This window comes from Oncorhynchus tshawytscha, linkage group LG12 (genome assembly GCF_018296145.1).
Source record: "Oncorhynchus tshawytscha isolate Ot180627B linkage group LG12, Otsh_v2.0, whole genome shotgun sequence".
NCBI classification, from domain to species: Eukaryota; Metazoa; Chordata; class Actinopteri; order Salmoniformes; family Salmonidae; genus Oncorhynchus; species Oncorhynchus tshawytscha.
This window is the reverse complement of record NC_056440.1, coordinates 70,071,327-70,086,347: the sequence shown is the minus strand read 5'-3', so window position 1 is coordinate 70,086,347 and position 15,021 is coordinate 70,071,327. Positions and strand designations below refer to the sequence as shown.

Genomic DNA, 15,021 nt, shown 5'->3' with positions numbered 1-15,021 from the left:
AAAGAGTTTAAGTATAGAGTATAGCCAATAGTCAGCCCCCCACAAAGGGCTTGATTGGCATTGGAAACATATGTTTACATTGCCATAGCAAGTGAAATAGATGAACAGTAAACATTACACAAAAGTCTCAAAAGGAATAGAGACAATTCAAATGTCATATTATGGCTATGTACAGTGTTGTAACGATGTGAAAATAGTTCAAGTACAAAAGGGAAAAAAATTCACATAAATATGGGTTGCGTTTGTTCTTCACTCTCGAAAACATTCTCCGCCAGCCAGCCCAGCCATGATGAACCCTCTCTGGGAGAAAGCCTCCATTCCCAGGGGGATTGGAAAGGAATGGAGACTGCTTGTCACTTGGCCTTGATTTACAGGTGGACCAGTCTGCCAAGAGTAGCAAATCACTATGTTATAGCCCTTGTCTTTGAATGCAGAGTGAAGTGAAGCACATTTCTAAAGAATGGAAGAGATGAGGGGAGAGGAGCAGTATAGGCAGCAGAGACAGTGTTACACCTCATCTCTGTCTGAGGGCCTGGGGGGTTAAAACTGCAATCACATACCTCTCACCTCCGCACAGGAAATGATGGAGCTCTTTGGAACCATCTAGCTATACTGCCAAGCAGCAGAGAGCGAGAGCTGTATGCGTGCGTTCCAGAGGGCTTGACACAGTGTGTCTAGGAAGTCTGGGTAATTAGTTGAAGTATCATGAGTTGGTTTAGGAGGCGGTGCTGTAGGGGTATGTGTGGGTTCAGACGCAGGTCTAACATGCTTCAGAATGTGGGAGGGAGGAAGGGGGTCTACAGCCCTCAGGGGAAGTAGAAAGTGACAGGCACTTCAGCCTTACCACAGACAGAGCACTGGGGAGATATCCAGCTAAACACACCTCGGTTCTCTACCTTGTCAGGAAATTACATCTGGGCCTATATCTGCTCTGACTGCCCTTCTTTCAATGTCCCAAGCCATTATCTAAAGGGACCATTCACAGCCACTTCCAGATAGCTGTGTCTAGTTTTTAAACCTAGGACAAAGGTAGAATAAGGTTTAGGTGAACACTTTAAGGTTTACATGAGAAGGAACCCAGAGACCTGGAAGACAGAGTCACCACACCTTAGAGCACACAGACTTTATTAGAGCCTATATGAGGACTTTTTCAGCCCAGTCCAGACAGACACCCTCCCTAGTCCCCGTCATATGTAACTCTCTCATGTTGAGCTTTAAACTTTACACAAACATTATTTCTAATTACAGACAACTTCTCAACTTAGCAAATAAACACAGGGGCAGAAATAAGCACTTCCAACTCCAGAGAGCACTCTGGTGCCAGTGGCAGGTTTAAGGGTTTCTATTCATAGCTCTAACCAGAACTAGTGGTCAGGGTTAGCTGTCAGTTGGTCATGATAATGAACTTTGGTGGAGCATGTTGTTCACGCTCGTGCTTGACTGAATCCCCTGCAAGCACACACACAAACAATTGCCTGTACAGCACGTGTGTGCACTACCGCACACACAGGAAAAGTTACCAGTGACAAACCAATCAGGAACCGGAACTCAAACAGGAAGGACCCAAACAAATCTCTGAGCACCCCACTCACAGAATCTAGAACTCCATCATTGAACCTCTCACTTTTGTTGGTTTCAAAGATCTTGGGAAATGTGCAGCATTAGCAGTGGCTTCATAATCTCAAGTGAAAGTATCATGTAACAGTATAACTTTAGACCGTCCCCTCGCCCATACCCGGGCGCGAACCAGGGACCCTCTACACACATCAACAACAGTCACCCTCGAAGCATCGTTACCCATCGCTCCACAAAAGCCGTGGCCCTTGCAGAGGAAGGGGAACTACTACTTCAAGGACTCAGAGAAAGTGACGTCACCGATTGAAACGCTATTTAGCGCGCACCGCTAACTTAGCTAGCCGTTTCACATCCGTTACAATCACACCGACGGCATACAGGCGGATTGGCTTTGAAGCATCAAATATGAATCGGCACCGTCAGTTTGTTCCACTTCCACACCCTTCAGGCAACCCCTGTATTTCACTGACAGATTTCAAAATCTGTGAGGTTCCACTGATACTGCAGCAGAAAGTTAAAGCATAACCGTTTCACATAGATAGCTCACTCAGAAGGAGGAGGTGAACGACACACTGCATTTGAAACAGTATTTCCATCTGCCCCAGGTGTACCTCAGAAAGGGATGCAACATCAGCTAAGGCCACCACAGTCCAATGTCTGGGAACACCTAAGCTAAGCCCACCACAGTCCAATGTCTGGGAACACCTAAGCTAAGCCCACCTCAGTCCAATGTCTGGGAACACCTAAGCTAGGCCCACCACAGTCCAATGTCTGGGAACACCTAAGCTAAGCCCACCACAGTCCAATGTCTGGGAACACCTAAGCTAAGCCCACCTCAGTCCAATGTCTGTGAACACCTAAGCTAGGCCCACCACAGTCCAATGTCTGGGAACACCTAAGCTAAGCCCACCACAGTCCAATGTCTGGGAACACCTAAGCTAAGCCCACCTCAGTCCAATGTCTGTGAACACCTAAGCTAAGCCCACCTCAGTCCAATGTCTGGGAACACCTAAGCTAGGCCCACCACAGTCCAATGTCTGGGAACACCTAAGCTAAGCCCACCACAGTCCAATGTCTGGGAACACCTAAGCTAAGCCCACCTCAGTCCAATGTCTGTGAACACCTAAGCTAGGCCCACCACAGTCCAATGTCTGGGAACACCTAAGCTAAGCCCACCACAGTCCAATGTCTGGGAACACCTAAGCTAAGCCCACCTCAGTCCAATGTCTGGGAACACCTAAGCTAGGCCCACCACAGTCCAATGTCTGGGAACACCTAAGCTAGGCCCACCACAGTCCAATGCCTGGGCAGACTTCAGCTAGAAGAACACTGAAGCTTCTGGAGTGGAAATGACCCATAGATGTTACAGTGTTTAGTAATTACAGTTGTGCTATTAGAGTTGAAATGGGGTAGCAGAGGCAAGACAGTGAGGCATGTGTTAACATCTGCCTGGTGGGGAGGCCTACAGCTCAGGCCCCTGGTTCCTACACACTCATCCCTGTCCCCTGAGCACTGGCATTAGCCCTCAGGAGATTCCCCCAGCTGTCCTCATCATCCACACAGTCACATGCAGACACAAACCAACAAAAACAACTCTGGACAATATAATCAGAGGTCACGGATGAAGAACCAACCAGCCACGTACCCCCACAAACCAGTAGCCACAGTTAAACGCTTGACAGCTTGTGGCCACTTTACATTCAGTTCCATTCAGAGTTCACACAGACCAAGCACTCTTCCGGTTGAGGTTCCCCTGCCTGTGTTTAGCATGAGTAATGGGGTTAAGGTTAACAGCCAGGCCAAATGGGCCTTCAGGGACTCCTCCCTGGTCGTCTTGACCCAGTGACAGGCTATGACGTGGGGTAAAGTCCTCTCCTCTCTGGGCCTCACTCAGGCACCTGTGGAGCATAAACACACCGGAGAGCAGTGCCTTCCTTTACAGCTGGGTCCCCCGCTCCTGTCCTGTGTTTGGGCTTCACTCAACCGAAAACATCCCTTAACAGACAATCCAATGCATCCTCCAGCCCATGCCAGCTCCCTCCAGCCCATGCCGAAAACATCCCCTAACAGACAATCCAATGCAACCTCCAGCCCATGCCAGCTCCCTCCAGCCCATGCCGAAAACATCCCCTAACAGACAATCCAATGCAACCTCCAGCCCATGCCAGCTCCCTCCAGCCCATGCCGAAAACATCCCCTAACAGACAATCCAATGCAACCTCCAGCCCATGCCAGCTCCCTCCAGCCCATGCCGAAAACATCCCCTAACAGACAATCCAATGCAACCTCCAGCCCATGCCAGCTCCCTCCAGCCCATGCCGAAAACATCCCCTAACAGACAATCCAGGCCCAGGTAGGCAACCTCTCTACAGGCGCCATGGGAAGGGCCTACGTCCCACGCTGGATGTCAGGAGGAGGCCACAATGGTCCCAGAGCTGTTTAATGTTTATCTATGCCCCACTTCCTCTAGTGGTCATCCTGTGTCTGAAGCAGAGAGTAACTACTCCAAGAGTTGTAGTCTGGAGACCATCATTGGTGTCATCCTACTAATGAAAACATACAAATGTGGAAGTAGACTAAATTGGTATTTGGCTGTTACTAATCCTAAATCAACAAGTAAATAAATATGTTGAGAGAGAGTGTGCCTGACTATGTGTGTGATTGCAGTTTTACTCAGATTTTTCTTATATATACCTTTATTTAACTAGGCAAGTCAGTTAAGAACAAATTCTTATTTTCAATGACGGCCTAGGAACAGTGGGTTAACTGCCTGTTCAGGGGCAGAACAACAGATTTTTACATTGTCAGCTTGGGGATTCGATCTTGCAACCTTTAGGTTACTGGTCCAATGCTCAACCACTTGGCTACCTGCCGCCCCAGATGATGATCTTGTCCTATTTATAAGAGCCATATACATGCAGCGACTTTGACTGCTCAGTCAAATTATTCAGTGCTTACTACATGGGCCGGAGCGCAACCCACTGGGGGACCACATAAACAAACAAGAGATAATTATTCAGGGTTTAAACGCTTAAACGCCCACTTCAGCAGAGCCTTTTAAGTGTGTCATTAAAACGGGCACTGAGCTTCACATGGAATGCTCAGCGGAACCCAACGCCACTACAGGAGTTTCTTTCCCGCTCAATCTCCCCCTCTCCTTCTCTCCCACTCAGCCTATACATGGTCCTGCCTCACACAAGTCGTCTTTACCAAGTCTTCCTGTCCCATATAACATCCATTACTACCAACACTCTCTGTGACCATCCCTTTTCAATCAGCCAGTGGAAAAAAAATAAAATGGGGATATAGTTTAACGATAGAGGATCTGAATTTGATCACTCTTTTGCAAAGCAGGAAGTGCAAACTTGTAGTGTATGAGTTTTTAAAATGCTTTTAAAGTTTGTCATTTCCAATTTGAAATTTCAGACTTGATTTTCCCTAATAAAAAATCCATTAAATATAATCCACATTTAATTTTGCTGCAGGATTATTTTCCCGCTGTAGGAAACTGGCTCAAATTAAGATCCTACATCTGTATTTGCTTTCTAAATCTGTTGTTCTGTGTCTGATGCATCCACACATCAAAAGGATAAAGAGAAGCAGGCATCTCATCTCAGCGTGATGATGTCAGCGTGATTAGCTCTATATTTAGATGGTTAATCTGCTAATTAGGCCTTTCACTGATACTTAATATGCACACGCTCATCAATTCGATAAGCCATCTCAAAATCGGAAACTATAAACTCTGTCACAAAACAAATGCAAAGGGAGAGTCAAAGAGAATATATCAATCTGTGGTCCGTAGTGTTAAAATGACAAAAAAAGTAGCTCTTCTAGCATACAAACAACTCCTACTGAAAGCCAAGCATCATAAAAGAAGAGAGAGGAGAAGAGAAACACTTCCAATTGATCCTGGGATATCTGTAGCTCCACAGTGAGCAGATATTTGGGTAAACAAAGCCCAAATCTCAGCTGCTAATCCCTGGAGATTCAGAGCACATTCCAGGGACTGCTTTGATCTCCTGAGTGCATCCGGACAGCCCATCCCAGACACACGGCATCCTTATACACACACGCCTCATGCCGTCCCCCTGCACACCCCCATACCTCACATGCTCAATCACTATTTTTACACATTCACAAATAAAAATAATCAGATCAAAACAACACACAGACATGGAACCCAACAATAAACCGAGACAAAATCAACAATGGAACAATATTGTGAAGATACTCAACCTAAAATGAATGGAGGAGAACCGTGTGAGATGTAGCACAGGAGTATCACAACTAGAGGTCGACCGAGTAATCGTAATGACCAATTAATTAGGGCCGTTTTCAAGTTTTCATAACAATCGGAAATCTGTATTTTTGGGCGCCGATTTAAAAAAATCAAAAATAATTATACCTTTATTTAACTTTGCAAGTCAGTTAAGAACACATTCTTATTTTCAATGACGGCCTAGGAACGGTGGGTTAACTACCTTGTTCAGGGGCAGAATGACAGATTTTCACCTTGTCAGCTCGGGGCAACCTTACAGTTAACTAGTCCAATGCAACAACGACCTGCCTCTCTCTCGTTGCACTCCACAAGGAGACTGCCTGTTACGCGAATGCAGTAAGCCAAGGTAAGTTGCTAGCTAGCATTAAACTTATCTTATAAAAACAATCAATCATAATCACTAGTTAACTACACATGGTTGATGATATTACTAGATATTATCTAGCGTGTCCTGCGTTGCATATCATCTGACTGAGCATACAAGCATACAAGTATCTAAGTATCTGGCTGAGCGGTGGTAGGCAGAAGCAGGCGCGTAAACATTCATTCAAACAGCACTTTCGTGCATTTTGCCAGCAGCTTTCGTTGTGTGTCAAGCATTGCGCTGTTTATGACTTCAAGCCTATCAACTCCCGAGATTAGGCTGGTGGCTAGTTAGTGCGTGCTAATAGCGTTTCAAACGTCCCTCGCTCTGAGCCTTCTAGCCGTTGTTACCCTTGCTCTGCATGGGTAACGCTGCTTCGATGGTGGCTGTTGTCGTTGTGTTACTGGTTCGAGCCCAGGGAGGAGCGAGGAGAGGGACGGAAACTATACTGTTACACTGGCAATACTAAAGTGCCTATAAGAACATCCAATAGTAAAAGATTAATGAAATACAAATGGTATAGAGGGAAATAGTCCTATTATTCCTATAATAACTACAACCTAAAACTTCTTACCTGGGAATATTGAAGACTCATGTTAATTAAAAGGAACCACCAGCGTTCATATGTTCTCATGTTCTGAGCAAGGAACTGAAACGTTAGCTTTCTTACATGGCACATATTGCACTTTTTCTTTCTTCTCCAACACTTAGTTTTTGCATTATTTAAACCAAATTGAACATGTTTCATTATTTACTTGAGGCTAAATTGATTTTATTGATGTATTATATTAAGTTAAAATAAGTGTTCATTCAGTATTGTTGTAATTGTCATTATAAAAAAATATATATATATATACATTTTAAAATCGGCCGATTAATCGGCTTTTTGGGCCCTCGAATAATCGGTATCGGCGTTGAAAAATCATAATCGGTCGACCTCTAATCACAACACACAACAGAAAGTTGTAAACAACAGGGCCAACAGATCTAATGTATGTGTATCAATACTTTTATCTCATTTAGTATATCATTATCATCTCCTTCTTTCACCAAAACCATTTCCGGCAGTCCCATTCACAACATCCAATGAGGGTTATCTGCTTCACATTGTCACATAGATTGCATAGCTGGAGAAATTTCACCCTATGTGACACACGATCCGGGAAGTGACATTAATGCCACCTGTGTCTCCTCTCCCTCCCAGTCTCCCAGATACGTAAAGGACAACCCAAGACTTCCTCTCCTCTCTTCTATTCTCATTGTAATAACAGAGCCAGGTGCATGTCCCCCTACTCCCCAGCCCGCTCCCCAAAGGCAAACGCTTTCATTTCTTAGACAACAACTCCAAACTTCTCCCAGCCTCTTCAAAGACCAACAACAGGCCTGTCCTCCCAGGGGGTTGTGGAGGGGTACGGCCTGGTGGGAGAGGGGCATATGACACACTGTCACGCACGGCACATAGGGGGACAGCTGTTGGGAACAGCACAGGCATGGGGAGAGGACAGAAAGCGAGAGAGGACAGAAAGCGAGAGAGAGAAAGGAAGAGAGGAGTAAGCATTTGAAAGATGCATTCAGCACTGAGACAAGGACCCTGTGCTTTTGTGAAGACAATAAAAAACAATACAGGAGAAGAAGTAAGAAAAGAAGCCCAGAACTGCCATGTCTTTTATCAGACTCAGAGGCTGAGGGTAGCACATTTAAAAGCTTTACTTCAAAAATCAGAGCGCTGGCACCCAGCGAGAAACACGGGGATGTGGGCAGAAATTCTACTCTGTGATTCATTTCGGAATGGTATTAGTTGTCAGATGTACCTTAAGATATTTTGTACCAGTTTTGTATGGGTTTAGAACCTTAACCTTAGATGGAAGGTTTTGAAAAATATGCTTTGGAATTGTCAGCTCAGAGCAGGGGTTTGGCGACTCCAGCAGTAGCATCACTGGGGGCCTCCTTTTACTACCCAGTGGGTTAGGCCTCACGGAGGGGGCCTCTATATATTCACCTCACTGGCCAACTTCAAATGCAGTCTAATTTCATCAGCAACAACCAGGCAAGGCCACAGGGTAAACACAAGAAAGAGATGGAGCCTGAGAGGGAAAATGGGAGAGGTGGAGAGGAGAGAGCTGAGATGGGGGGAGGGGGCTTAAGGGAGGATGAAAGTTACTGGCAAGGGTGTGGGGGAAAATGCCTTAACAAATCATCAAATTAAATATTTTAAATTTGCTTTCAGCACATTGCAAATTCCCCAGACAGACCACTGGTTTAGGGTACAACTCACAACACTGCCTGAAGAGGACCGGAGAAGACAGGGGAGGGCAGGAGACCTTCAACACCTGGGCTTAGAGACTTCTTAAGACCCAACAAACCAGACAGGCATTGGAACTGCCAAATCATATACTGTTGACTTCTCTACTTCTTCTTAATAATCTAGATTACAAATATGTATAGGAGATATAAAAACAGCATAGTAAAAAACAAAAACTGTGCTTAGAGTCAGAATTAAAGCTGGAATCCTTAGTGGTGAAACTGACACATCTGTTTGGGATAACACAACAACCAATAAGTTACTACGAAGAACAAACTGTTTTTTCCCCCTCAGACATTATTGCACAAGCGATAGAACTTCAGATTAAGTACTGCAATATTTTCCCCCAAACTGCTCATTTCATTTGGATGCTGCTCACCTCCGTTTGTCAACAAAACAAAAACAATAACAAAGGCCCTGGGGCAAACAGTGGCGCTGTTTCCCCTAATGTGGATTCTATCTTTAAAGGGCCATAGTCTGGAGAGAACATGTACCCAGCTCACCTGTTGTGGACCTCACATGACAATACCAGCTGTCCTTACTGGTCAGTTCCACATAAAATAACTGTTAACTTACTTACATTTTGATTTCGAATAGATAAGAACAAGTGAGTTTAAAATCCTCTATATGCACTACATCTATATGCAAGAAAACTTTTCTTGACTCTGGAGTCTCTCCTCTCCCTACCACATAACACAACTCAATGCATATATACCTCAACCAATGATAACCTTGCTAATGTAAGCTCTACAAAACAAACATGTTCCATAAATGGGCATTTCATTTTAATGGAGGTAGGCTATGGCACTTATCCCCTCTCTCCTTTCAAGAATATGATAGTTTGGTTTGGGAGGTTTCAGATCAAAAGGATTCCAGTCTCAAACTCCCCACTGCTGCCACCATCTGACCCACATTCTCCAGGACCCCAGTTCAGCCGGGAGGCAAAAAGAACACGGCCTATAAAGTATATGTATCCTATACAACATGGGCTGCTTTTAAAAGGCTAAGAGGGTTGTTTGCATTGCATTCTCACCTAGCTAAGGTTTTAGCCCCTTTTCATTTGACAATGCTATGGGGTTAGGGTATTTACTATGACTTATGGAAAGCAGTAACTTCCACAAACTTCCTGTCAAGTTTCGTAACGCTAACGCTTCATGATAAGGTTAAGTTATAGATCATTTATAAGACATTTGCTAGTTAATATCTCATTAACTTCAAGCCTTGTCATACTTAAGTGTTTTAAAATCTTTTAATAAATTGTGAATAAATCTAAAATGCCAGATGGTCCCTAAAATAAGCCTTAAAATAAACACATGAAATGCCATGTCAAAGCAAACAAACAAAATATTAAAAACATTACAATGAAATATTCAAGTTCTAAAGACCACTTTGTTGAAGGGAAAAAACTAAGGGAAAAGCATCCAAATAAATATTGATGTCAGGAACACTTTTCGTCCTATTCTATTAATTTTCACGCAGCACTCTGAAAGCCATTAGGCACATAGAATTAGATAATTTGTAAAACAGAAAACCCTGCTAGCCCAAATTGTTCAAAACCATCCTACTTTTTCAGTGGGGTGCCTTTTCCATCCAGGCCAAATATCATTTCACACCATCTGGCGAATAAAAAAAATGCCCCACAAAACAATCCCACCCTTTCACATGTATCCCACAATGCCCTCTGGTGAGTCTGCTGAACTGAAGAGGGCCCATGGATACCCTAACTGTGCCCAGAGAGCTGCTACACTACACGGAACAGAACACCGAACCACTTCCTACCCCGATGATGATGTCATAAGGAGGGTCCGATTACAATATGAAGATGTTTATTAGAGGCCTGACAGCATGTCAGGCTTAGTGGCTTTGACACCATGAGCATGCAACAAGCAGACCTGAGGCTGACCCCATCACGGCACTCAGTGCTACACTTGATCACTCGCACGTCAATACAAACTGGGCATAAGTCATAAAAATCTCAGCCCGCTGCTTTTCTCGTATCCCTCCCTGGGCTAACGGAGCCTCACACCTTCACAGCCCGCCGACCAATGTGATGCTATTAAAAACACCTCACGGCAGGGATAGAGATAACAACTGTGTACTTTAGACACAGGTTGGACTTTGATCAAGATATTTTGCCAGCGTGCATGAGGCTGATTGTCACTCCCTGAAGGAGTCCTTGACTTGGCTCCTCACCAGCATATGCCTGTGTCTTCCTCATACCAGAGACATTTAAATGAAATGAACCAGACTGGTCTGGTATGCGCTGCTATCGGTCACTTCCTTATGATAATGACGTGATAAATCAGAAGAAGCAAAGCAAAAAGAGGCATATGCAATCACATAAAAGATTCAGTTTAGATACATTCCTTTGTGTGCATTGCAAAAGTTTTAAAGTGCTGGGGTGATAAATGCTTGGGATAATCCAACCAGAGAAACAACAGCAAACGCCTCTTGTTCAGTTAACACAAGGCTTTTCATGCACACAAGCATGAGCAGCTCACTAGAAATTCAATGTCCATGAAATAGTGTGACAGTGAATGCATGATTCTCATTGAACGCAACTGCAGCATGAAATGTAGCATGTAAACATCCTAATGGTGGTATGTCTGTGGTCACAACATGATGGCCACTTTGCTGGACAGAGTGCATTAGCTTCCCTCTGTTCCAGTGGGCTGAGTGAGCTCAGTAGCTGAGAAGTGGAAAAGTCCTGGTGGATTTTTTGATGAGCTCCCAATCCTCAAAAATGCTGCCTTTGTGAAGTGAGCATCCCTAACCAAAGAGGCTTATACCCGGCTCCTCTGAAGCTTTTCCAAGAAAGGATTTCTCCTCTCGACAACAACACAGGTTACATCCCAAATGGCACACTATTCCTTATATAGTGCACTACATTTGATTAGAGCCATAGTCCCTATATAGTGCACTACTTTTGATTAGAGCCCTAGTCCCAATATAGTGCACTACTTTTGACCAGTGTGCTCTGGTTAAAAGTAGTGCACTACATAGGAAATCGGGTGCCATTTGGGATGTAACCACTGTGTGTTTACCGGGATGACAAATCTGAAACAGACATGACCTCCACCACCTCTATCCTAGCCTTACAATGCAGCCCTGTCACCAGTCTGTCAGACTGCAATGCTTTCAACTCAGCCGTGATCTATTGCCTAGAGTATAAACTTTAGCAGCATCTGTTCTTGGTGGTGTGACACATTTGTTCCCATGCACCAAAAGTGTCTGATGATTAGACAGTTACCCATGCAAGCCGTGTGTAGCAAGTCAGGGCTCCTTTTGTAAAAAGTTGTATAAACATATGCTGTTTTGTACTGTATGTTGAAACAAACATGGCTGAAAGACTGAAAAGTGTTGTGGGAAATAAATGTGTTAATAGAGAGGTTTCAACAAGCCTACAAAGTTTTCCCTCTTAAATATTTGGTCTATCATGTATATGGGGCCAAGTGTGTACTGTCAACAGCCATGTCATTGTGTTAACATGTCACACTTTTATTCTCCAGAATCACAAAACATCCGTAACTGTTTACAATGGGAATGAAATGAACACACTGATAAGAACGTCACAGGTAAAGAAGAGGATGAAGTTCGTGCACACGGAATTTTAAATAGCAGCTTTTATCTTGCCACACCTGCATGAGACTTCTAATGTGCCACTGCATTCAATCATTTCCATGTGTCTGGATGAGAGAGTCAAGAATGTCTATCTATGTTGTGTAGCCAACAAAGCAAATAATGATTATCTAAACAAACAAAAAAAGACATATGCATATGCTGACTATCTATATGATGTCAGCTTTATATTATTATTTTCCATTTTTTTAACTGAGATTATTAGTCTGGCCTATAACTTTCCCTCAACAAGCCTATAACTAAACACACTGCTACTTTCTTTTTACAACATATCTGGTTTTCTTTTCAACTTCTGCATAATGCACAGAATACATATAAATAAGCAAAATTGCTTGAGAATGTCATTGAATAGGTCTACGTCAGAAGCTGACTTTTCGCTTTACGAGTGTTTGAAGAAAAAATAAGCGGGCAACATCTGAAGATTTGAAGGCTATTCTCATTCCATTGGTGTACTGCAATAAAGTGACTGAGAATCTACTTTTGTACTTTTGTATTTATTTTTATTTTTAATGTACTTATTTCGAAACAACCGATAAATTCAGTCAAACTTTAGACAACAATTTATCCCAGTAAAAATAAATTGCAGCCTTGGCTAAACCTCGAATGGGAAGCTAAGAAAGTTAGGACCGTACAGGCTTCATTGTATCAACATCAAACAGATTAACAATCTTGTTTTTAAAATCATAATAATTTATTGAAACATGTATTTAACTTACCCGAGTAGACAAGCCGCATTTATTCGTGTGGTGACAGTCCTGTTGCTCAAGCCGTGAGCAATAGTATTTCTGTTTCACGAGCCAATCGTCAATTCCTTTCCTTGCCAAACAGGCATTAACTACAAAACTGTCGCCTGAAATCAACATAAAAGGTGCGTTATTACAACGTAAACAACATGTTACGGTTAGGTTACAATGTAACATATTTCTTCAGCATTGTGGTTTTTTTTCTAACTTTTCTTGAATGATAGCAGACTTCGTCTGATGTTGTCAACGAGTTGGTCATTATTGGTGCATGGATAAATGGGATGATAGACTGGACATACTTTTAACAATGTATATTTTCAACAAATATAATAAAATATAGACAACAAATGTATAGCCTGTCCTAAGTCTAGGCCTGTGGGCTACTCACCCTCCGGACTTTCCCTCGGTTTACAAATCGCAGCTTTTCGGGACAATTGTCGAGAGAAACAGAGAACATAAATATAGGCATTACTCGAATGTATTACCGCAAGTGAGCATTCAAATCAACGATTAGGGGTGACATGTTTCGGTAAAACATCATATCTTACCATGTTTCGAGTGAAGTTTACCCATTTCTCTGCATTGAGTTGGGATTGAAAACCATCAAATGTATTTATAATCCAGAAATCAGCGATATCCAGACGATACAAGAAGCGTCCGTAAAGAAAGCAGCAGGCTGCACTCTGCACATCCTACGGCAACAGCGCCACACCAGCCTTTGATCTGAAGAAAGCTCCCCCTTCGTCTCCCTTCCAAGCGTAAAGGAGGCGGTTACCAAAACCCGCACTTCAACCGCTGAATGAACATGATTGACACCTCGCCCAAGATTAGTCGATTTGCAGGCAGACCCTCTTCTGTTTTATTGGACGAAGGCGGCACATGAGAGCCAGCCGAGATTCTTTCGGAGTTTCCACATATAAAAAGAGCAGCAATGCAGCAGCCCCGGTCACCACTACCACCATTCCCAGCCAGCCAAGTAGGCGCAGTGGTCGAAGAGCAGCGCAATAGGGCTAAAAGGATATTTCGCAGGACGATAAAAAAAATAATGATTAAAAACATGTCTTTGATTGATAGACATACAAACATAATATATTATGAATCATACAAAGTTTGGGTTAATTGCTTCCTATAATAACTTGTTTACCATTTTTTTCATAGTTCACATTTTGGGAGAGAGTCCTGAATAAACACAAACTAATATTTATAGAATACAATTTATAATATTTATGGCACTTATAGAACACTTTATGATCCCAGTTTTAAAACTAAAATAAACACAAGACAAACTCATTTGAGGCATACGTTTGATAAACCATAAATGCCCTTCAGACATTTTACAACATACTGTATGAGCCTGTTGACAGCACAGTTTAGAGACATCACCTTTTTTGTTGTATATAATACTAGCTACATTTCAAATCTCATGAAGTCCCATACAGCTTTGAGACTTGTACAAGGTCTTCCAAAAAAGGCAATTATTGCTTTAACAAAAAAAAGTGCACAATTTCACAGGACGGCTCCCACGTGGCCCAAGTGTAATGGCCCCTAAATTATCCCGGGCCTCTATAACAGTCAAGGCTATGTTTAAGTTTACAGGCCTGGTCAGCCTCCTGCAGCAGTTTAGATCTACCAAGCCATGCAGCCACCTGCACCACCAACCCACATGCCTGGACAGTGTGCGAATTACAAGGGGGCTCAGAACCCCAAATGAGACATGAGCTCCCCTAAATGCACCAAAAGTCAAGCTTTGGGGCGTCTCTAATTTAACTGTTCTCCTATTTATTTAAAATGCTATTTTGTACTGATACAGTGGTAAATATGAAGTTAAAAGTTTATTCCAAATGAAACCAACACCCCACACCTCTGTTATGGTTTAAACAAGTGACAGTTGTTTCAGGTTCTTTCAAATCACATTCATCTTTCTACTCCCCCTGTCACAGTTTCCATGCAGATGAGCTCGGGACAGACACAGCTGTATTTGAGTCCCGTATATCAGCCCCTTTTCAGGAGTCCAACTTTTTTTTTTACAAAAAAATATCCATTCGTCAGCAAGAAACATCAATTAATTTAGGCTACAAGAGTGTAGATCTGATGACAATAACCGAAGGTCATCATG

The 15,021-nt window shown here is 43.1% G+C and overlaps 1 protein-coding gene across 1 annotated transcript in view; it reads right to left on the bottom strand.

Annotated features, from left to right (window-relative positions):
- The window catches only part of LOC112249345 (protein naked cuticle homolog 1), a 41,565-nt gene extending 27,899 nt beyond the window's left edge, over positions 1-13,666 (bottom strand). Inside the window, exons 1-3 of the mRNA XM_024419198.2 lie at positions 13,454-13,666; positions 13,294-13,326; positions 12,879-13,012 (exon numbers count right to left, since the gene is read on the bottom strand). Of these exons, the coding sequence (XP_024274966.2) occupies positions 12,879-13,012; positions 13,294-13,326; positions 13,454-13,478 (192 nt within the window). The 5' untranslated portion in view covers positions 13,479-13,666. The remainder of the gene's footprint in view (positions 1-12,878; positions 13,013-13,293; positions 13,327-13,453) is intronic.
- Between the last annotated feature and the right edge of the window lie 1,355 nt (positions 13,667-15,021).